Raw genomic sequence first — 21558 nt, 5'->3', positions numbered from 1 at the left:
AGATCCTCCAGGGTTTCGTTGACCACCTGAACTTTCGAGGTGTTAATGAACTCCAGGACGAGCTCGAGCCCTGGTACACTCAGTCCTTGCAGTTGCACTGAATCTTCTCCAGCCTCCCGCATGCCAGAGCTGTACAGCGCCCGGAAGTAGTCGCTCTTCTCGATCAGCTTGCTCTTGCTCACGTTATACGATCTGTTGTCCATAACGATCTCGATAAGCTGCTCAGGCGACGACATGGTTGCGGATTTTTTTTTTTTTTTTTTTTTTTAAATGTTTTGGTGTGTCCACGTGGGATTCTATTACTGTTTACATTTCCACTCAAGGCTCTGCAGCCAGAAGCACATCCAAAGCCTATATATGGAAATGTTTAGACCATCACGGATTCAGAGCTGATGCAGCCCAAACCCGCACGAGCCAATTGTTTTTTGTTTAACAGTTAAATCATTAATTCCGTAACTAAATATAGCAACAGTAAAAAAAGAGCTGCTTTGTAACATGTTGTCTATAAAACTATTCACACACACTCTATAAGCTTGATATAACTTTTCTTTTTATCCATGTAAATCCCAGTGACTCCACAACATAACTATGTAAACATTAACAACGATGCAATCCTCAAATCTCGGTGAAGCGTTCAAATTACTTCCTGTTTGGTCAGCTGATCGCACGTCACGTACACGTCACAAACACGAGCCGCGTTTGTCGATATATATATATATATATATATATATATATATATATATATATATATATATATATATATATATATATATATATTTATTTATTTATTTATTTTGTGCACGTTTTGAAACCGTAACTCAAGCTTTACGAAATGTTTTTTTGATTCGTATATGAATAGATCAAAGTAAGGTATAATACAGATTTGTTTATGTGTGAATGTGATTTGTTGATTTGAGAAAAAAAGAAGAAGTTAAAATCCGATTTAAACAGTGATTTAAAAAAAAATTGAGTTGGGGTTATTTTATTTATTTATTTATTTATTTAAAAAAAAATCTTCAAATAAATTGTCACCACATCACCTCACGATGAAGCAGTGAATATTAAACATCAAAAGTGAGCAGTATTGATGCGACTCACGGGTCCGTTGAAATATGTCTTCCGGGTGGAAACTGCAACGCAGTGAAGTGCTTACGTATGCACATAACTTTATTCACGGTGCGGTTTTTTAAAATTGATTTATTATCATCCGCTCTCGTTTAGTTTATGTTACGCGTAAGCGGTTTTCTCTGAAAGGAAATTAGTATTCTCCGATACTAATACTCCGGACTACAAATCCTTAGTCTCTTGTTTCCCCCCGGCTTTATTATGTCAGCGGACACTGGGGCTTTTTTTTCTCTCTCTTTCAAAACTGAAAATAAACAAATCGTTGTCTATCAGAGCTGAGTTGTTTTGGTGACGGAATGGAGGAGAAACCTTTAAGAGTGTAAGTCAGAGTCTGATTTTTTGGTTTGTTTTGTTTTTTTTAAACCTCGAATTGAATACAAGACTTTTAAAGCCGCGGGTTTTGTCTAACACTGCTAGTGTGCACTGGAGTAAAGCCACGTGCAGATCCTTACCTTTCCATTCGGGTTAATACATCCTTTATTGGTTTATTTATTTATTATTTATTTTAAAGCCTTGTTTGCGGTGATGTCGAAGGCAGAATCAGTGCTTTGTTCAACCGGGTGAACACAATTCAGAAGAAGAGCGGACAATTCGATGTAAGTCTGTATAAAACATTCTATTGAACACATTACAGGAAACTAAAGAGGCTAAAACGAACGCTTGATGTTTCTTTTACAGCTGCTGTTATGCGTTGGAGATTTCTTTGGGAAGTCTCCTGAGGCTGAGGCGGAATGGGAGGCGTACAAGTCTGGAGCTAAGAAAGGTATTCCAGCCTCCTCAAAGCTCTCCTTCTCATTCCTCAGAGTCTTGGATTGGCACTGAGAGCAAATGTTTGTTTTTTTCTTCTTCTTCTTTTTCTTTCTTTACTTCAGCTCCTATTCACACGTACATTCTGGGAGCTGCGAGCCAGGAGACGGTGAAATATTTCCCCAGCTCTGATGGGTGTGAACTGGCTGAAAATATCATCTATTTAGGTGAGAGCCTTCTTCTGTAGTTCGACTGCAACACAGACGGATGTCGAACCGTCCCGCGTCAAAGGTTTGTCCGTTTTCCGTGGACGGAAAAGCGTCCCACTGAGCGTTATCGATCGTAAGGCGTAAAAAGATGTCGTGTCGTGTTTTACTCTCCTCCTGTAGTCCTATAGATGATTGACCGGCAGGACTGTGTGGATTTCAGGGCGGAGAGGTGTTTTCACGGGAGCGTCAGGCCTGCAGGTGGTGTACGTCAGTGGCAGAGAGTCTCAGCAGGAACCGGCGCCCGCGCACTGTTTCACCCCGAAAGATCTCGCCGCCCTCGTCACGCCGCTGGCGTCCAGCTCTAAGTTTAAAGGCGTCGACATCCTTCTGACCTCGCAGTGGCCTCGAGGAGTCTGGCAGTACGGGAACAACCCGGCAAGTGTCGTCTGCTTAAAACATAACGTCGTATATCTGTAGACGTTTCTTATTTTTTTCCCACCCCACAGTAATCGTCTTCGTGTTTGTTTTTAGGAAGTCGACACGAAGTTCTGTGGCGTCGCATCTATCGGAAATCTGGCGGAAAAACTAAAGCCTCGCTACCACTTTGCTGGAATGGAAGGCGCTTACTACGAGCGACTGCCGTACAGGTCTGACTTCACGGACGTTATTGTGATACTCGCGATGTTTCGAAGGAGTTTGTATTGTATTCCCTTTCGTTTCCGCACAGGAACCATGTGGTCCTTCAGGAGAACGCCCAGCATGTCAGTCGCTTCATTGCGCTGGCGGCAGTGAACAATCCCGGGAAGAAAAAGGTAGGCCGTACATTTATAGACTCGTTAGCGCTGAAGTTATTCGCGTTCCTCGGCTGTGAGACGTACAGATGGAACCATCGCGCACGTGCGTGCTCTCGTTTCAGTACTTGTACGCGTTCAATATTGTCCCGATGAAAAGCATGGAGCCAGCAGCGTTGGTCAAACAGCCCGAGGACGTCACTGAGAATCCGTACAGGAAAGCGACGAAGGAGGGCAGAAAGGAGACACTGCTGCTTCCGTCCGCAGCTGCTGGAGAGGTGTGTGTCGGGTCACACGTCATTATTTTCATGCCCAGGACTCTAATGATGTAGCGATACAAGCGCTCGGCGTTGTCACTTGTCTGTCTTGAACCCGTTTGTCGAGCAGGACGAGCCAGCTTCTCAGTTCTTCTTCGATTTGGGCCAGAAGAAGCCGCAGCATCATCGGCACCAGCAGCATCAGGGCGCAGGGAGGAAGAGGTGGCCGGATGGAGAGGGCGACGGCGACAGATCCGTTCAGCACAAGCTCCCTCGCAAACCCCGTGAGTCGTGTCCGCCGGTCGCGTACTTCTCTTCGCATACACTTTTTATATCCGATTTGCTCTCTGGGCGTCTGCACGTGTGTCTTAGTCCGTACGAAATGACGTTACAGGCTTTAATAAGTGCTCGTGTCTGAATAGAAGGTCTCTTAAACCTAGGTCTGGACGGTTTTTAAGTCTTTTCAAGCTTCCGATTTCCTTACAGATCATTTTCTAGAAACAAACGCTTAAAATGAGCAAAAGTGATCTGGCAGTAAAACTGGAGCTGAAATAGTCTTTCTGTTTCTCTGCTCCGTCGTGCTTCCCACAGCTCAGCCTGCTGGACCGTGCTGGTTCTGTTTAGCCAGTCCTGAGGTGGAGAAGCACCTGGTCATCAGCATCGGGACGCACGTGAGTCCCACACACACTCCTGACTGCCTCAGATGTTCTTCACCGTTCCAACACACACACACACACACTAAACTCACGAACCGATCGCAAGCGCTGTAGTGTGTTGCCTCCTCAGTGTTACATGGCGCTGGCTAAAGGCTGCCTCACCCCGGACCACGTGCTGCTCCTGCCCATCGGACATTACCAGTCGGTGGTGGAGCTGCCGTCTGAGGCGGTGGACGAGCTGCAGAAATACAAAAGCGCCGTCAGGAAGCTGTACAAGAGCCGCGGCCGACGCTGCGTCCTGTTCGAGAGGAATTACCGCAGCCAGCATCTTCAGCTCCAGGTGCAGTGACCTTTCCCCTCTGCCCTCTCTCCTCGCTCTCTTTTACATCTACCTCCACACCAGCGTTCGCGTTCGTCCGTGGCAGCTGCCCGAACGGACGGACCCGTAGAGACCCAGGGTCAGTCCAGCAGCACCACGTAAATGAAAAACGGTCGAGCCTGTGAACAAGCCGCCAGGCTGCAGGGCGGCGATCCGAGAGCCTCCGGTTCTCCGCTGGTCTTCAGGCTCACGCACATCTCCGTCATCAGTTTAAGTCTGAGCAGACCAACGCTGTCTGCCCTGAAGAACACACAGTCTGAGGGATTTATTCCCAATGATGATGATGATCCTGAACATATCATATAAAATATCTGTTACTTCCATACTCGTGTTAATTGTCAACTACGTTTGCTTTAATTCCAGCGTATCCCCGCCCCCCCCGCTTTGTATATCTGTCACACTAAGCAAAAATAACTGGCGACGTTCTGGCGATAGAGCAAATGCTTTTCCAAAACACTGCAGTGAAATGTCGTGTGTGTGTGTGTGTGTGTGTGTGTGTGTGTGTGTGTGTTCTGTGGGCAGGTGGTGCCTGTGCCCATGGAGACGTGCACTACCGAGGACATAAAAGAGGTGTTTACGGTGCAGGCTGAAGAGCAGCAGATGGAGCTGATGGAGATCCCGGAACACACCGACCTCAAACAGGTACCGCGGACCACACACGGACCACCGGCGGCACGCGATACGAACGTAACGTAACGCAACGCCACGCCCTTTTTACCGCCTATTACCTACACGAGGAGACGCGAGTCACCTCTTCAAGAGAGTCGACGCGCGTCACGTTTACTGTTCTTACCGGTTTGTCTGATTCTGTCTCTCTCTTTCCATCTTTCGGTGCAAGATCGCTCCCCCGGGAACGCCGTATTTCTACGTGGAGCTGGATACGGGAGAGAAACTGTTTTACCGCATTAAGAAGAACTTCCCTTTACAGTTTGGCAGGTGGACAGTAGTGTTAGGTTTGAAATGTGTAGGCGATAATGTTTTAATTGTACCTTGCACAGTTACGAACGTGTGTGTGTGTGTGTGTGTGTGTGTGTGTGTGTGTGTGTGTATGTACAGGGAGGTCCTGGCGAGCGAGGCGATCTTGAACATACCCACACGCTCAGATTGGAGAGAGTGTAAAAGCAGCAGAGAGGAAGAAGAAGCTCTGACCAAACAGTTTCGCACCGACTTCCAGCCCTACGACTTCACCGTGGAGGACTGAGGAACATTTTCTCATCACACACACACACACACACACACACACACACACACACACACACACACACACACACACACACAGACGATATAACTTGTGTCTCGTGTTTCTTTTACCGTACAGACTTCTTCTTCTTCTTTTTTTTTATTTTAAATAAGTTTTTAAATGGATATTAACAGCTCTTTGTTTTTACTACTTTGTTTCGGACCGTCAATGACTAAAGTTTTCCAAGGACACGTCTTGTTGTTTTTTTTTGGTTTTTTTTTTGTTAATGAAAGTTGTACAGTCAAGAATCTTTATCCAAACAGTCGCTCATTAAAATAGTTTTTGAATGCTTACGTTGATCATTTTCTGTACTGATAAATCATTATTCTGTTCTTCGTAAAGCATCGTTCATCACGTTATATGCAAATGATCACGATGAGTCAACGAATATGCAAATTAGAGACGTAATCTTGTGACACATCACACTCCCTCTTTATTCCCTCATTTGCTGTTATAAGGAGAGGAGAGAGACACAAGATGAGACAGAGGAAGGGCTTAGTTATTAAGGTTATTAAGTGAAAGTACAGTGAGGAAATAAAAAGCAGAGGCTGGAGAGAGAGAGAGAGAGAGAGAGAGAGAGACTGTTTATAGCTGCTCTGACGGAAGTGAGAACAGGATGTGACTTGCCCTAGAGTTGACAGTGGATATCTTTACCTGCCTACTGTAATGTAAGGACATCACCCTGATGCTGGTACTGAAGATCCGTTCAGCACACTCAGTACAGTCCGACTCTACAGTATACAGATGTGGATGAGGAACGAGTCACAATCACACTGTCCAGCGTCACCCTTTTGAGTCTGGTTCCTCTCGAGGTTTCTTCCTCGTGTCGTGTCAGGGAGTTCACCTCAGGCTTCTTCACGAAGGATCTAAATCTATGCTATAACGTCTACGTGACCATCACGCCTGTACGTGTGGACCATCCCGCTCCAGACTGACTCCCTCTGTGCTGTTATAACAACCCCCACGCTTCTGGGAAGGCTTTCAATTAGATTTGTGGGGATTTGTGTTCATTCAGCTACAAGAGCGTTCATGAGGTCGAGGTCAGATGCTGATGTTGAGATGTCGAGGAGGCTCCGGTTCCAGTTCATCCAGGTGTTCAGTGGGGTTGAGATCAGGGCTCTGGAGTCTTCTTCCAGTCCAACCTTAACACACCACGTCTTCCTGGAGCTCGTGTACACACACGGGGCATTGTTCTGTCATCCAGTGAAGGGAAACTGTAACGCTGCTCTATAATACAAAGACTTTTTATACAATTGCATGTTTCTAACTTTGTGGCAACAGTTTTGTGGAAGCAGCACATGTGGGGGTGATGGCAGGTGTCCACAAACTTTCGGGCATTTTAAAGGACTTTTAGTATGGCGCCTGCACTTCCGGGGGTGGGCGTGGTCAGCCTAAACGTCACAGGTCACGTTAAAAGTCACGAGGAAGAGGTCTTCCATAACGATGTTTACTGAATACTGAACACTAATAAGAAGCCGCGAGCGGCGTGTAAACGCTGTTAAGGACTTTACTGAACATTAATGAAGAGCTGTTATCATGGATGAAGATGGATTACCGATCGTGGGCTCAGGTGTAGATCTTACGAAGGTCAGTGAAGGCTCTGGTTGTTGGTGTTGGTGTTGGTGTTGCTTCGGTAATGTTGATATGAAATGTTGATATAAATGCGGTTTGTTCTCACCAGGTTCCGGCGATTCAGCAAAAAAGAATCGTCGCTTTTCTCAACCAGTTCATCGTCCACACGGTCCGCTTCCTCAACCGCTTTTCCACCGTGTGTGAGGAGGTAGCTATCGCTAATGCTAACGCTAATGCTAATGCTAACGCTAATGCTAACGCTAACGCTAGATTAAATGTACTTATAGTTGCCTCTGTTCCAGAATGCTGTTAGGATGTTTGAGTTCTATTAGAATGCTGTTAGGATATTGTTAGGAGGTTGTTAGGATGTTTGAATGCTGTTAGGATGTTGTTAGGATGTTAAACTGCTGTTAGGATGTTTGAATGCTGTTAGGATGTTTGAATGCTGTTAGGATGTTTGAATGCTGTTAGGATGTTAGAATGCTGTTAGGATGTTGTTAGGCTGTTTGAATGCTGTTAGGGTGTTTGAATGCTGTTAGGGTGTTTGAATGCTGTTAGGATGTTGTTCGGATATTTGAATGCTGTTAGGATGTTGTTACAATGTTTGAATGCTGTTAGGATGTTTGAATGCTGTTAGGATGTTGTTACAATGTTTGAATGCTGTTAGGATGTTAGAATGCTGTTAGGATGCTGTTAGGATGTTAGAATGCTGTTAGGATGCTGTTAGGCTGTTTGAATGCTGTTAGGCTGTTTGAATGCTGTTAGGATGTTGTTCGGATATTTGAATGCTGTTAGGATGTTGTTAGGCTGTTTGAATGCTGTTAGGATGTTGTTCGGATATTTGAATGCTGTTAGGATGTTGTTAGGCTGTTTGAATGCTGTTAGGATGTTGTTCGGATATTTGAATGCTGTTAGGATGTTGTTCGGATATTTGAATGCTGTTAGGATGTTGTTAGGCTGTTTGAATGCTGTTAGGATGTTAGGATGTTTGAATGCTGTTAGGATGTTTGAATGCTGTTAGGATGTTGTTACAATGTTTGAATGCTGTTAGAATGCTGTTAGGATGTTGTTAGGGTGTTTGAATGCTGTTAGGGTGTTTGAATGCTGTTAGGGTGTTTGAATGCTGTTAGGGTGTTTGAATGCTGTTAGGATGTTGTTCGGATATTTGAATGCTGTTAGGATGTTGTTAGGCTGTTTGAATGCTTTTAGGATGTTGTTACAATGTTTGAATGCTGTTAGGATGTTTGAATGCTGTTAGGATGTTGTTAGGATTATTATTAGGATGTTAGAATGCTGTTAGGATATTGTCAGGATGTTTGAATGCTGTTAGGATGTTGTTCGGATATTTGAATGCTGTTAGGATGTTGTTCGGATATTTGAATGCTGTTAGGATGTTTGAATGCTGTTAGGATGTTGTTAGGCTGTTTGAATGCTGTTAGGATGTTAGGATGTTTGAATGCTGTTAGGATGTTGTTAGGATTATTATTAGGATGTTAGAATGCTGTTAGGATGTTGTTAGGCTGTTTGAATGCTGTTAGGATGTTTGAATGCTGTTAGGATGTTGTTAGGATTATTATTAGGATGTTAGAATGCTGTTAGGATGTTAGGATTATTATTAGGATGTTTGAATGCTGTTAGGATGTTAGAATGCTGTTAGGATGTTGTTAGGATTATTATTAGGATGTTAGAATGCTGTTAGGATGTTAGAATGCTGTTAGGATGTTGTTAGGATTATTATTAGGATGTTAGAATGCTGTTAGGATATTGTCAGGATGTTAGAATGCTGTTAGGATATTGTCAGGATGTTAGAATGCTGTTAGGATGTTGTTAGGGTGTTTGAATGCTGTTAGGGTGTTTGAATGCTGTTAGGGTGTTTGAATGCTGTTAGGGTGTTTGAATGCTGTCAGGATGTTTGAATGCTGTTAGGATATTGTCAGGATGTTAGAATGCTGTTAGGATGTTGTTAGGGTGTTTGAATGCTGTTAGGGTGTTTGAATGCTGTTAGGGTGTTTGAATGCTGTTAGGATGTTGTTCGGATATTTGAATGCTGTTAGGATATTGTCAGGATGTTAGAATGCTGTTAGGATGTTGTTAGGGTGTTTGAATGCTGTTAGGGTGTTTGAATGCTGTTAGGATGTTGTTAGGGTGTTTGAATGCTGTTAGGGTGTTTGAATGCTGTTAGGGTGTTTGAATGCTGTTAGGATGTTGTTCGGATATTTGAATGCTGTTAGGATGTTGTTACAATGTTTGAATGCTGTTAGAATGTTGTTAGGATGTTTGAATGCTGTTAGGATGTTAGGATATTTCAATGCTGTTAGGATGTTGTTAGGCTGTTTGAATGCTGTTAGGATGTTAGGATGTTTGAATGCTGTTAGGATGTTTGAATGCTGTTAGGATGTTGTTACAATGTTTGAATGCTGTTAGAATGCTGTTAGGATGTTAGAATGCTGTTAGGATGTTGTTAGGCTGTTTGAATGCTGTTAGGATGTTTGAATGCTGTTAGGATGTTGTTAGAATGTTTTTAGGATGCTGTTAGGATGTTTGAATGCTGTTAGGATGTTTGAATGCTGTTAGGATGTTTGAATGCTGTTAGGATGTTTGAATGCTGTTAGGATGTTAGGATTATTATTAGGATGTTAGAATGCTGTTAGGATGTTGTTAGGATTATTATTAGGATGTTAGAATGCTGTTAGGATATTGTCAGGATGTTAGAATGCTGTTAGGATATTGTCAGGATGTTAGAATGCTGTTAGGATGTTGTTAGGGTGTTTGAATGCTGTTAGGGTGTTTGAATGCTGTTAGGATGTTGTTAGGCTGTTTGAATGCTGTTAGGATGTTACAATGTTTGAATGCTGTTAGAATGTTGTTAGGATGTTTGAATGCTGTTAGAATGTTGTTAGGATGTTTGAATGCTGTTAGGATGTTGTTCGGATATTTGAATGCTGTTAGGATGTTGTTAGGCTGTTTGAATGCTGTTAGGATGTTAGGATGTTTTGAATGCTGTTAGGATGTTTGAATGCTGTTAGGATGTTGTTACAATGTTTGAATGCTGTTAGAATGCTGTTAGGATGTTGTTAGGCTGTTTGAATGCTGTTAGGGTGTTTGAATGCTGTTAGGATGTTTGAATGCTGTTAGGATGTTTGAATGCTGGTAGGATGTTGTTCGGATATTTGAATGCTGTTAGGATGTTTGAATGCTGTTAGGGTGTTTGAATGCTGTTAGGGTGTTTGAATGCTGTTAGGGTGTTTGAATGCTGTTAGGGTGTTTGAATGCTGTTAGGGTGTTTGCTGGTAGGGTGTTTGACTGCTGTTAGGGTGTTTGAATGCTGTTAGGATGTTGTTTGGATATTTGAATGCTGTTAGGATGTTGTTATGGTGTTGTTAGGATGTTTGAATGCTGTTAGGATGTTAGAATGTTTTTAGGATATTGTAAGGATGTTGTTAGGATATTGTTAGGGTGTTTGACTGCTGTTAGGGTGTTTGACTGCTGTTAGGGTGTTTGACTGCTGTTAGGGTGTTTGACTGCTGTTAGGGTGTTTGAATGCTGTTAGGATGTTGTTTGGATATTTGAATGCTGTTAGGATGTTATGGTGTTGTTAGGGTGTTTGAATGCTGTTAGGATGTTGTTTGGATATTTGAATGCTGTTAGGATGTTATGGTGCTGTTAGGGTGTTTGAATGCTGTTAGGATGTTGTTTGGATATTTGAATGCTGTTAGGATGTTATGGTGGTGTTAGGGTGTTTGACTGCTGTTAGGGTGTTTGACTGCTGTTAGGGTGTTTGAATGCTGTTAGGATGTTGTTTGGATATTTGAATGCTGTTAGGATGTTATGGTGTTGTTAGGGTGTTTGAATGCTGTTAGGGTGTTTGAATGCTGTTAGGGTGTTTGAATGCTGTTAGGGTGTTTGAATGCTGTTAGGATGTTGTTCGGATATTTGAATGCTGTTAGGATGTTGTTACAATGTTTGAATGCTGTTAGAATGTTAGGATGTTTGAATGCTGTTAGGATGTTGTTCGGATATTTGAATGCTGTTAGGATGTTGTTTGGATATTTGAATCCTGTTAGGATGTTGTTAGGCTGTTTGAATGCTGTTAGGATGTTTGAATGCTGTTAGGATGTTGTTAGGGTGTTTGAATGCTGTTAGGATGTTGTTAGGGTGTTTGAATGCTGTTAGGATGTTTGAATGCTGGTAGGATGTTGTTCGGATATTTGAATGCTGTTAGGATGTTTGAATGTTGTTAGGGTGTTTGAATGCTGTTAGGATGTTTGAATGCTGTTAGGATGTTTGAATGCTGTTAGGGTGTTTGAATGCTGTTAGGGTGTTTGCTGGTAGGGTGTTTGACTGCTGTTAGGGTGTTTGAATGCTGTTAGGATGTTGTTTGGATATTTGAATGCTGTTAGGATGTTGTTATGGTGTTGTTAGGATGTTTGAATGCTGTTAGGATGTTAGAATGTTTTTAGGATATTGTAAGGATGTTAGGATATTGTTAGGATGTTATGGTGGTGTTAGGGTGTTTGAATGCTGTTAGGATGTTTGAATGCTGTTAGGGTGTTTGAATGCTGTTAGGGTGTTTGAATGCTGTTAGGGTGTTTGAATGCTGTTAGGGTGTTTGAATGCTGTTAGGGTGTTTGAATGCTGTTAGGGTGTTTGAATGCTGTTAGGGTGTTTGAATGTTAGGATGTTTGAATGCTGTTAGGATATTGTTAGGATATTGTTAGGATATTGTTAGGATATTAGAATGCTGTTAGGATATTGTTAGGATATTGTTAGGATGTTGTTAGGATGTTGTTAGGATGTTGTTAGGATGTTGTTAGGATGTTGTTAGGATGTTGTTAGGATATTGTTAGGGTGTTTGAATGCTGTTAGGATATTGTTAGGATGTTAGGATGTTGTTAGGATGTTGTTAGGATATTGTTAGGGTGTTTGAATGCTGTTAGGATGTTGTTAGGATGTTGTTAGGATGTTTGAATGCTGTTAGGATATTGTTAGGATATTGTTAGGATATTGTTAGGGTGTTTGAATGCTGTTAGGATATTGTTAGGATGTTGTTAGGATGTTTGAATGCTGTTAGGATATTGTTAGGATATTGTTAGGATATTGTTAGGATATTGTTAGGATATTAGAATGCTGTTAGGATATTGTTAGGATATTGTTAGGATATTGTTAGGATATTCTTAGGATATTAGAATGCTGTTAGGATATTGTTAGGATATTGTTAGGATATTGTTAGGATATTGTTAGGATATTGTTAGGGTGTTTGAATGCTGTTAGGATGTTGTTAGGATGTTGTTAGGATGTTGTTAGGATGTTGTTAGGATGTTGTTAGGATATTGTTAGGGTGTTTGAATGCTGTTAGGATATTGTTAGGATGTTAGGATGTTGTTAGGATGTTGTTAGGATATTGTTAGGGTGTTTGAATGCTGTTAGGATATTGTTAGGATGTTGTTAGGATGTTTGAATGCTGTTAGGATATTGTTAGGATATTGTTAGGATATTGTTAGGATATTGTTAGGATATTGTTAGGGTGTTTGAATGCTGTTAGGATATTGTTAGGATGTTGTTAGGATGTTGTTAGGATGTTAGGATGTTTGAATGCTGTTAGGATATTGTTAGGATGTTAGAATGCTGTTAGGATATTGTTAGGATGTTGTTAGGATGTTGTTAGGATGTTGTTAGGATGTTGGAATGCTGTTAGGATATTGTTAGGATATTGTTATGATGTTGTTAGGATATTGTTAGGATGTTGTTAGGATGTTGGAATGCTGTTAGGATATTGTTAGGATATTGTTAGGATGTTGTTAGGGTGTTTGAATGCTGTTAGGATATTGTTAGGATGTTGTTAGGATATTGTTAGGATGTTGTTAGGATGTTGGAATGCTGTTAGGATATTGTTATGATGTTGTTAGGATATTGTTAGGATGTTGTTAGGATGTTGGAATGCTGTTAGGATATTGTTATGATGTTGTTAGGATATTGTTAGGATGTTAAATTGCTGTTAGGATATTATTGTTAGGATGTTTGAATGCTGTTAGAATGTAGTTAGGATGTTTGAATGCTGTTAGGGTGCTGTAAGGATATTTTTAGGATGCTGTAAATGTTGCTAGAATGTTGCTAGGATGTTCGACTGCTGTTTGAATGTTGCTAGGATGTTTTTTGGGTTATTCTAACGAATGGTGTTAGAATGTTGTTAGGATGTTAGAATGCTGTTAGAATGCTGATAGGATTTAAGATGTTAGGATGTTGTTAGGATGTTGTTAGGATGTTGTTAGGATGTTGTTAGGATGTTGTTATGATGCTGTTAGGATGTTAGAATGCTGTTAGGATATTTACGTTTATTCATTTAGCAGATGCTTTTATCCAAAGCGACTTACAAATGAGAGAATACAAGCACAAAGGATGTTAGAATGATGTTAGGAGTAGAAAGTTAGGATGGCATTAGGATGTTAGAATGTTGTTTTAATGCTGTTTGGATGTTAGAATGATGTTAGAATGCTGTTATGATGTTGTTAGGATGATGGTGTTATGATGCGCCAGGAGCATTAGGGATGAGCCAACATGATAACCGATAATTCACACCTTTTGTAACCGAGATCAATAAAAACACTTTATAATGCCAAAAAATATTTATACACATATCCAGATTCTTTAGATGTTCTCTTTTAAGAAGAAAACCTTAACATTGCGTGATATATAAATAAAAGTGCATGATCTATAAAAAGTCATAACAGAAACATGTTGGGGGGTGGATACCTTACGATAGCCTGGTTGCATAAGTATGCACACCCTTTTATAGTGACACATGTGACTGTGCTCAGAGTTGATCCATCGCATATCCGGTAAATATTAAAAATGAAATGGATTGCCCATGAGTAAACGATGTATTATTTTATGTTGAAAGTCAGTAAAGATCGCAAATGACAAATACTCTAGAGCGATACAGAAGTTTATGTTATAAGATATTAAAATATAAACAGAAGAGCGTTAAAATTGACCGTCTAAGTGAGGGCACTATACATGAAAGGGTTAATAACTGATTGTGACCTTTTTCTCCTTTTTTTTTGCATTTTAAAGTAGATTCAAAGTGTAATCCTTATATGAAGTGCAGTAGGAGTAGGACACGTTAAAAAGTGGATCGTTGGTTAATTTTACATAGCCATGCTTAGTTTAGTGTTTAGTACATCATTGGTGTCGGTTACAAAAGGTGTGAATTATCGGTTATCATGTTGGCTCATCCCTAATGCTCCTGGCGCATCCTCACAACATCCAAACATCATCCTAACTTTCTAAACTCCTAACACCATTCTAACATTGTCTCCCTTTTTTACGGACTGTGACTGCATGCACAATAACACTTTTTTTGTACAATTTTTACTGTAGAAACTTGCAGCGATATCGTTACGGATCCAACAAATCGAAACGACGCTCAGCATCTTGGAAACAAAGGTGAAATTTCTACTTGATGATTGATTTTTTTTTCTTCCCCTCAAACTTATTCGAATAATGGTGAGAATGTGTATATGTATGAAATGTTGCATCGATGCATACCATGTTCAGGATGATAAGCAGTTCATAATTACTAGGCAGTCAGTCACTCGGCCGATCGCATTACATTTACTTCATAGAGTTATTGATCAGGGCAGATCCGAGCGCCTTACGGACCGTTCACACTGTCCTGTGCTGCCTTCTGTTCGCAATCCACCCATTTTTACTCTCCTCTTGGTCCTTACTCTGAAGCTGTCCTCAATCCCTGGTCTGGAGGACGTCACAGTGGACGGAGTGGATCAGAGGCCTTCTGCACAGACCAACGGACCAGCAGTGGGATCCAGTACCCCTGCAGTCTCAACTGCTCCTTCTCCTCCTTCTGAGGTAGATCAGACTCAGCCTCAGACTCGGACTCTCGGACAAATTTACATCGAAAACGCGCCTGCATATTAATTTAACGAAGATTCATGTGATTTAAGGAAACTTTTGTTTGAATATTGATCTATATTTGGATGTTTTATCTTGTTCGCAGGTTCCTGGGCAAGGGCAGGAAGGCTCTCAGGGGCATAAGAGAGAACCGGCGGCAGACAACGTGATGACTGTAGCCAAGGACCCACGATACGCCAGATACCTCAAAATGGTGCAAGTGGTACGCCTTCGTTCTTTCCCTGCTAGATGTTTACAGTAACAGTATCAAGAATACCACGAGCAGCTGCCTGAGGCTAACGCTCGCCACTGTTTCGTCTTCATCTTTTAGGGTGTTCCGGTCATGGCGATAAAAAACAAAATGATCCTTGAGGGTTTAGACCCCAGTCTCTTGGAGTGAGTATTTTTGTTTGTCTTAATACTTGTTTCATGTACTGCCAGTACACATAAGGAAATTGGTATTCATCACGGGAGGTTGATTAATCCCGCACATTGTAATGGCTCCGTATTTGCATAAAGAAACGCCCCTAAATCACCATATATGGCAAACATCTGACTTTTTAAAAATCCCAGTAGCCTGTCTGAGGTGCTGTTAGTTAGAGACGACATGGACCATGTTAAAAATCTCTACGAAGATGAGCTTCACAGACGGTAGAGTTGGTTTCTTAATAAAAATGGTTTATTTCGCACTTTCACGAGTACGTATTTGGAAACATCAGCGCGCCAGACAATCAGTTTACCTGTGATTACACTTTTCCACCACTAGGGGTTCCTCACGCACATGATGAATCACATTCTTAGCGTAGATGAGATGTAACATATCTTTGTGACTCACAGCTCTCCAGACGCACCGGTACCAGACTGTAGCAAGAAGGCGCCCGAAGACCACGATGACGCCAGCTCAGACAGCGAATCGTCTTTCAGTGACTGACCGATCGATCGATTAGTCCCGCCCTCTGACCTGATCACGGGCTCTGTACTGAACCGTAAATGTATGTAGTGTACACACGCGCCCATGCTGTGGACGCTCACACGGACTACGCTTGTGCCTTCGACGTGGCTGTGGGTGACCTACACGTCTCTCTTTACGTAGTGGTAAAGGTTCGGATACATTTAGATATAGACAAGAAGAGGACGAGAACGGCAGTCCTTTCTTAAAAAATGTTTCTAAAAGAAAATATCCATGATTTTTTTTTTTTTCTCATTAATGTCAGTATTTGATTTTTATTTTTTTTTAGTAAGTATAAATTACACTTGGACCAGGGTTTCTAACAAACTGTGTGAAGTTCTAGTGTAACCAATCAAACGTGTGGGGGAACGTATGATGCCCCACCCCCAACACGTCGTTATGAAAGCAAATTGATCACACGGTCATTAAGGACATCACATGCTTTTATTTCCCAACACAGGAGTCACGCACATTGTGTAATTACATCCTTTTTATTGTGGGTTAGCATTACAGTAACATGGATTTAAAGTGCAAAAGCTATGACTGCATCATTATAGATCTTTATTTGCAATGTGCTAAATTCCTTCAGGCCTGTGTGATTAAATAACATGTATATAAACAGAGTATAAAAATAAAATTTGCTTATAAAACTCATTAGATAGTTTGATTTTTTATTATTATTATTATTATTATTATTATTGCTTTGTTTTGTTTAAAATGACGACTACACTCCTACAGACTCGTACGTGTAATCAGACATGTCTCACAGTGACGGTCGTAACGTTGGACTCACGCGAACTCCAATAACTGGACGTTCACTTTCAAAGTGAACTGCTGTAAAGGACAATAAAAAAGAAAAAAAGTCGAGTGAGTCACATGCTATAAACGGTGTCATGAGGGTTTATTTGAACGGCTTTTTTTTAAATGTTTCATCGTTACTGCTGTGAAGATGAGGAGTAGAAAAATCTATAGAACTGATCATTATTTCCACGAACAAACCTTGAACTCTTGTATATACGTGAAGAAGAAGAAGACGAACGTGAAGGCTGCTATCCACTCGCTCACAGCGCTCACGACATGGAATACGTAGTCCTAGAAATAAACACAAGGACAAACAATGAGTCTTCTTTTTTTGGTGAGTAACAGGACGTTTGATTCGCTGGCGTTTCTCAGTCTGTAATACGGAGGTAATAGGACCATCCGTCCCACAACAAGAGAGCTGACGGAAACATCCTGAGATGTGATGAAGTGATTACAGCGTTTATGGCACACCTTGTCTTCTGACGTCCGGTGCAATTTGTTCGTCTTCAGAAATGACGCACAAATTATAGCTGTAAGAAACGTTAAGGGAAAGAAAAAAAAATCCAAAAACAACACAAAAAGCTGGCCTCGTTGTCGCTTTGAAGCTGATCGGACGTAATGTGTAATGTGTATTATACAAACACAAAGGATACTTGGAATTACTGCCAAGATCGCCACCAAGGAAAAGACGGCACGGATATGACACACGCGCTTTGAAGATCCGTAAGGATGGACCTTGTACGAGATGTAGGTCTGCAGTACGATGTAAACCGCTCCCCAAATGAAGAACATCAAGGCTCCAAAATCGTGGACCGCCGTCTGCTCTACCTCCTGAAACGGTCCGGAGACACGGCACAATTTAAACAGGCACAAATGAGACCTCTGGCATATTCGACTTTTACAGACAATACAGAACATGAAATGAATCGTTAGTGTTTCTGATCGTCCAGTCCAGCCAGTCGATCCGGCAAGAGCTCTGCTGAGATACCACTCACGGCGGATATAAAAAGGCTACACGCTTCTGGGAAAATGGCGGGTTTTGGGGTGGCTCCACCCTCCACCCTCGATGTGAAATTACAACGTATGAAAATTGAAGTCAAAACCAATCAGAAATCTTTTTTTGGGGGGGGGGGGGGGGGGGGATCAGGTTGCATAAGTGTGCACATCCTTTTATAAGCATTTTCTGAGAGAAAAAGGAGCACCACGGTGACCTCGCCAACAACATGACGATGAAAGCTTAGCAAGGAGGCTGCCAGGAGACCCACAGCAGCGTTAAAGGAGCTGCAGGAACATCTCACAATTCACAGGTCACAACAATCTCTCGTCTTCTTCACACGGGGTGAAAAAATCAAAGTCAAAAAAAATCACCTCGCACCGTGTGGTAAGTGTGTTCTGGTCTGATGAGACCAGATTCCAGAAGGTATAATAATGATAGAATTCCACAACGTACGCTTCGTGCAAAAAAAAACGACAACAAAAGAACACTGGTGGTGAAGCGCGGTGGTGGCAGCGTCGTACGTTAGGGCTGATTTTCTTCAGCCAGGACTGGGGCTCTAATCAGCTGGAGATGAAAAGGAATGAATCACCGATAGCCCCCCCTCCCCCCCCTTCAAAGATCTGCCACGCTGATAGACTCTTACCCAAAAAGATCCGAGCGGTGTGAAGAAATCAAAAACTGCTTCGATAAAAGTATTAGTTTAGGGGTGTGTACACTTATTTATGTAACTAGGTTATTATATGTAGGTTTTTTTTTTTTTCCTACGTAAGATTGTTTTTACTTTATTTGAATACTTCACATTGCAATTTCACATCGAACGTGGGAAAAGCTCTGAGAAAAACCTGCCGTTTTAACGTGGGGGGAGGGGAGAGGGGTGTAGCCTTATATATCCACTGTATTATTATTATTATTATTATTACTACTACAAAAAGCACACCTGAGACATGGGTGTAAGTGATCAAACCTGAAACGTTGCCACGAAGCACATGCCTATGCAAGAGAGCGTGGCGATGACGAAAGCAGCCAGGTTCCATCGATGGGACACGCCGCCTGTTTTTTCGATCAGCTTCTGCACAAACTTATATCTGGCAAACATGGTGGCAAACCCTAGAACAGATGGAGTGTACATTTTGTGAGAACGCCAGGTCAAACGTGCCGGGTGTATTCCTCGGCTCTGCTCAAAGACGTAACGAGCATCTCGTATGGTTTTCAAATGGCGGGAAATCCTGGGTAACACCGTTTGTGTTTCGTTTCTCTAGCCGCAGTTTGTGTGTGTGTGTGTGTGTGTCTGAGCTCGAGTTTTTCCCACTGTCACGCTGAGAAGAAATACTTTCATTTTTTACAGAAAGAGAAATGAAACTGCTGCATTGGAGCATTTTCATGAAAATTCCACTGTTTCTCAAGAAAGTCTTGGAGGTGGGGGTAAAGACGGTGATATCTGTGCAGTGTATTTGTTTAGATTTGGTCACTCATCTCCCTTCTGCTTCTCCTCATGGCTATTATCGCCAGATGTTTTCACGTCATCTGCTCAAGTCAGATTTACGCGTAGTGTTCACACTGAATTTTCATGACTCTTTAACCGTGCCGTATAATCTGACTAAATGTGTTTTAATGTATTTTGTGCTGTATTTTAAAGGCGTATTACAGTCACAATGCATATGAGAAGCCGTCTCGATCGTGTAGCCCGTACACCGACGTACGAGGAGGAGCGATCGTCCTACAGCTTAAATGAACCATCTTGTGAAAGTACCTTGTGGCATGGCATAATGATGTAATTCGTCTTCTTCATTCTAACGTGTGTGAGTGTGTGTGTGGGGGAAAAAAACAAACAATAAAAATTCACACCTGCGAAAGCTGAAATTATTGCCATGAGACCGAATATGCAGCTCTCGGGAGGGGTCGCTCCGGTATCACTGAAAAAAACACAAAAACATATATACGTTAAAAATGTATAGATTTATTATTCCTTCTTGTTGTTGTTGTTGTTGTTGTTTTTTAATAGTCATTCATTCATCTTCAGTAACCGTTTCCTTTTAGTCATCCTGGGCGGAATTCATGTTCTAGGAATTATAATCCAGGAAATTAAGAAGAAAGACAAGCGCAGGAGAAACGAAGCGTTCCTGGAAACTCTCATGGTTTTTAAAATTTTTTTTTTTTTTACGTCGTACGGATTTAGAAGCATCGTGCTCACGCAGATGATTTTTACACGGACAAACCGAACCGTACCAGGGGTTTTCTGGACGCCCGGTCGTTACACCCGTAACACCCCCGAAATTAGAAGCGTGCAAGTCGTACAGAACTCCTCTGGACACTACGCCTGCGCCGTTCCTTGACGGGAACTAAGACGGCCAGAGTGACGCCTAGTTCCAGCACGACAACTCCGCCGTGCACAAAGCGAGCTCCGTCAGAGAGAACTGTCAGAACCCCGACTTCAAACCTGGAAGAGGATGGTTCGGTGTAAACACACCACACTACACTACACTACACTACACTACACTACACTTCACTACAACTTCTGCAGAGTGCGTCTTTCCACGTCTTCTTCTTCTTATTATTATTATTATTATTATTACTGTTATATCATTAGTACAGAAATAGAGTTGTTGGTGTTGTGCAGTGATTATTTGGCAGGTGTCGGAATAAGCGCGTTGAGGTGCAGGTAAGAGTTTACAGGACTTGTAAAGTGCACAAGGTTTACAGGTGTGTTTGGTAAATCTGTGTGTGTGTGTGTACAAGCTCACTGCTTTGTTTTCAATCCTCTTTAGCTGAAAACGAAACTAAAGCCCCCTGACAGCTGCTGTTACACTGAATAATAAACTCAGTGTGATGTTCAACAGGAAACAAAACGGAAGAGTGTGTGTTTGTGTGTGTGTGTGTGTGTGTATATAACAGTATAGTATATGACACTGTGAGTGAGTTGAAGCATTTGTGATGAAAGTCCTGATTGCACTGCAGAGGAATTCAAGCTTACCTGATGTAAGGGAAGATCACATCGATGTCCTGACGGGAAACAGCAATCAGATAGTTCACTACAAAAGTGCTCGAGGACCAAATGACAAGAAATGTTGGCAGGAAGCACAGCCCTTCTAGAAACCACACCATTGTGTGTTTACAGACATGCAGACATCACCAAGTACACTGAAGAGAAATCAAATCAAATATATATCAGATATGAAGATGCTTATGGAGGTGATCTCTGCTCCAGCTTGCACCCATGGTACTAATCACAAACTGATCAACGTGGAAAGAAAAGAAGAAGAAAAACAGCCAGAAGAAGGGGAAACTTCTCGCGAGTCACGTGACACCAGGACCGCCCACCTTTCTTCCTCACTGTGCTCATCATTAACGGTTACTCTTACCGCTCTGAGTCGACTCTTTCCCCGATCTGACACGGCTTCTTTTACTTCATCACTCATTCGGGAAAACACTTCCCTCTACTGTAAAGCTCCTTCACTGTCTTAGGAACATAACTTTTTCTTTTTCCCAACTCTCTCCCAACCCCCCCTCTCGGTTTTTCTCGATTCGTTTAAACGAGTCACCTGTGCGACTCACTTAAAAAGTGCTCCGAAAAGAACGACTCATTAATAAATGATTTCTTTTATCTTTTCTTAGTTACATATATACTATCTCTCTCTCTCTCTCTCTCTCTCTCTCTCTCTCTCTCTAGATCTGTTGTGTGTTAACCATAACACCTATAGAACCTTTCCTATCAGACCAACCCATTTTTAGGAAAGTACACAGAAAGTACACGAACACACAAGTCTTGAAGTAAATGAAAGTCAATAACACGTGATATTTGGTTGTATATCCCTTTCTTGCGACTCACTGACATCACCGAACTGTTGGTTTCTTCTTTTGTGAAGCTTTTCCAGGATTTAACTGCAGCTTCTTTCAGGCTGTGTGTTTCAGGGGGTTTCTCCCTTCAGT

General features: G+C 41.8%; 4 protein-coding genes across 6 annotated transcripts in view; 2 read left to right on the top strand and 2 right to left on the bottom strand.

The window, feature by feature from the left end:
* The window catches only part of klhl42 (kelch-like family, member 42), a 2707-nt gene extending 2036 nt beyond the window's left edge, over positions 1-671 (bottom strand). The window contains 1 exon segment of the mRNA XM_017485045.3: positions 1-671. This exon segment is cut by the window's left edge and continues 531 nt beyond it. Within this exon segment, the coding sequence (XP_017340534.1) occupies positions 1-236 (236 nt within the window). The 5' untranslated portion in view covers positions 237-671.
* A 614-nt stretch (positions 672-1285) lies between these two features.
* Positions 1286-5697, top strand: cwf19l1 (CWF19 like cell cycle control factor 1). Of its 2 annotated transcripts, none has more exons than XM_017485044.3 (14): positions 1286-1444; positions 1637-1721; positions 1804-1888; positions 1998-2099; positions 2302-2516; positions 2613-2728; positions 2809-2893; positions 2998-3150; positions 3260-3413; positions 3721-3800; positions 3916-4125; positions 4687-4806; positions 5003-5100; positions 5221-5697. In XM_017485044.3, exons 1-14 carry the CDS (start codon positions 1422-1424, stop codon positions 5363-5365), a joined length of 1671 nt encoding a protein of 556 aa, XP_017340533.1. In that variant the 5' UTR covers positions 1286-1421; the 3' UTR covers positions 5366-5697. The 2 variants fall into 2 exon arrangements, with proteins under 2 accessions (XP_017340533.1, XP_053541523.1); XM_053685548.1 differs by having other exon boundaries at positions 2302-2520; positions 2617-2728.
* Positions 5698-5834: 137 nt separating this feature from the next.
* Positions 5835-16487, top strand: washc3 (WASH complex subunit 3). The gene is made up of 7 exons (XM_017485050.2): positions 5835-6991; positions 7086-7184; positions 14354-14419; positions 14711-14842; positions 14991-15107; positions 15216-15280; positions 15722-16487. Exons 1-7 carry the CDS (start codon positions 6941-6943, stop codon positions 15813-15815), a joined length of 624 nt encoding a protein of 207 aa, XP_017340539.1. The 5' UTR covers positions 5835-6940; the 3' UTR covers positions 15816-16487.
* On the bottom strand, positions 16259-20959 carry dram1 (DNA-damage regulated autophagy modulator 1). 2 transcript variants are annotated; one of them, XM_017485049.3, is made up of 7 exons: positions 20603-20944; positions 19477-19544; positions 18596-18738; positions 17288-17465; positions 17106-17164; positions 16833-16925; positions 16259-16667 (listed from the first exon to the last, which is right to left on the bottom strand). In XM_017485049.3, exons 1-7 carry the CDS (start codon positions 20731-20733, stop codon positions 16623-16625), a joined length of 717 nt encoding a protein of 238 aa, XP_017340538.1. In that variant the 5' UTR covers positions 20734-20944; the 3' UTR covers positions 16259-16622. The 2 variants fall into 2 exon arrangements, 1 of the variants encoding a protein (XP_017340538.1); XR_001814541.3 differs by having other exon boundaries at positions 16612-16667; positions 16833-17164; positions 20603-20959.
* Between the last annotated feature and the right edge of the window lie 599 nt (positions 20960-21558).

Source organism: Ictalurus punctatus, chromosome 14, assembly GCF_001660625.3.
Source record: "Ictalurus punctatus breed USDA103 chromosome 14, Coco_2.0, whole genome shotgun sequence".
NCBI classification, from domain to species: domain Eukaryota; kingdom Metazoa; phylum Chordata; class Actinopteri; order Siluriformes; family Ictaluridae; genus Ictalurus; species Ictalurus punctatus.
Note: the sequence above shows the minus strand (reverse complement) of the source record. Positions and strands in the feature narration are given on the sequence as shown.

Bases quoted from the DNA above. Each gene is read 5' to 3' on its own strand.
- cwf19l1 (XM_017485044.3), top strand. From the start codon at position 1,422: ATGGAGGAGAAACCTTTAAGAGT. The intron at 2,517-2,612 runs GCAAGTGTCGTC...GTTTGTTTTTAG, and splicing joins GGCAGTACGGGAACAACCCG to GAAGTCGACACGAAGTTCTG. The intron at 3,151-3,259 runs GTGTGTGTCGGG...TTTGTCGAGCAG, and splicing joins CGTCCGCAGCTGCTGGAGAG to GACGAGCCAGCTTCTCAGTT.
- washc3 (XM_017485050.2), top strand. From the start codon at position 6,941: ATGGATGAAGATGGATTACCGATCGTGGGCTCAGGTGTAGATCTTACG. The intron at 14,420-14,710 runs GTGAAATTTCTA...CTTACTCTGAAG, and splicing joins TCAGCATCTTGGAAACAAAG to CTGTCCTCAATCCCTGGTCT. The intron at 14,843-14,990 runs GTAGATCAGACT...TCTTGTTCGCAG, and splicing joins CTCCTTCTCCTCCTTCTGAG to GTTCCTGGGCAAGGGCAGGA.
- dram1 (XM_017485049.3), bottom strand. From the start codon at position 20,733: ATGGTGTGGTTTCTAGAAGGGCTGTGCTTCCTGCCAACATTTCTTGTC. The intron at 18,739-19,476 runs GTGTGAATTTTT...CATCTGTTCTAG, and splicing joins AATAATTTCAGCTTTCGCAG to GGTTTGCCACCATGTTTGCC. The intron at 16,668-16,832 runs GTTTGTTCGTGG...TGTCCTTTACAG, and splicing joins CGTATATACAAGAGTTCAAG to CAGTTCACTTTGAAAGTGAA.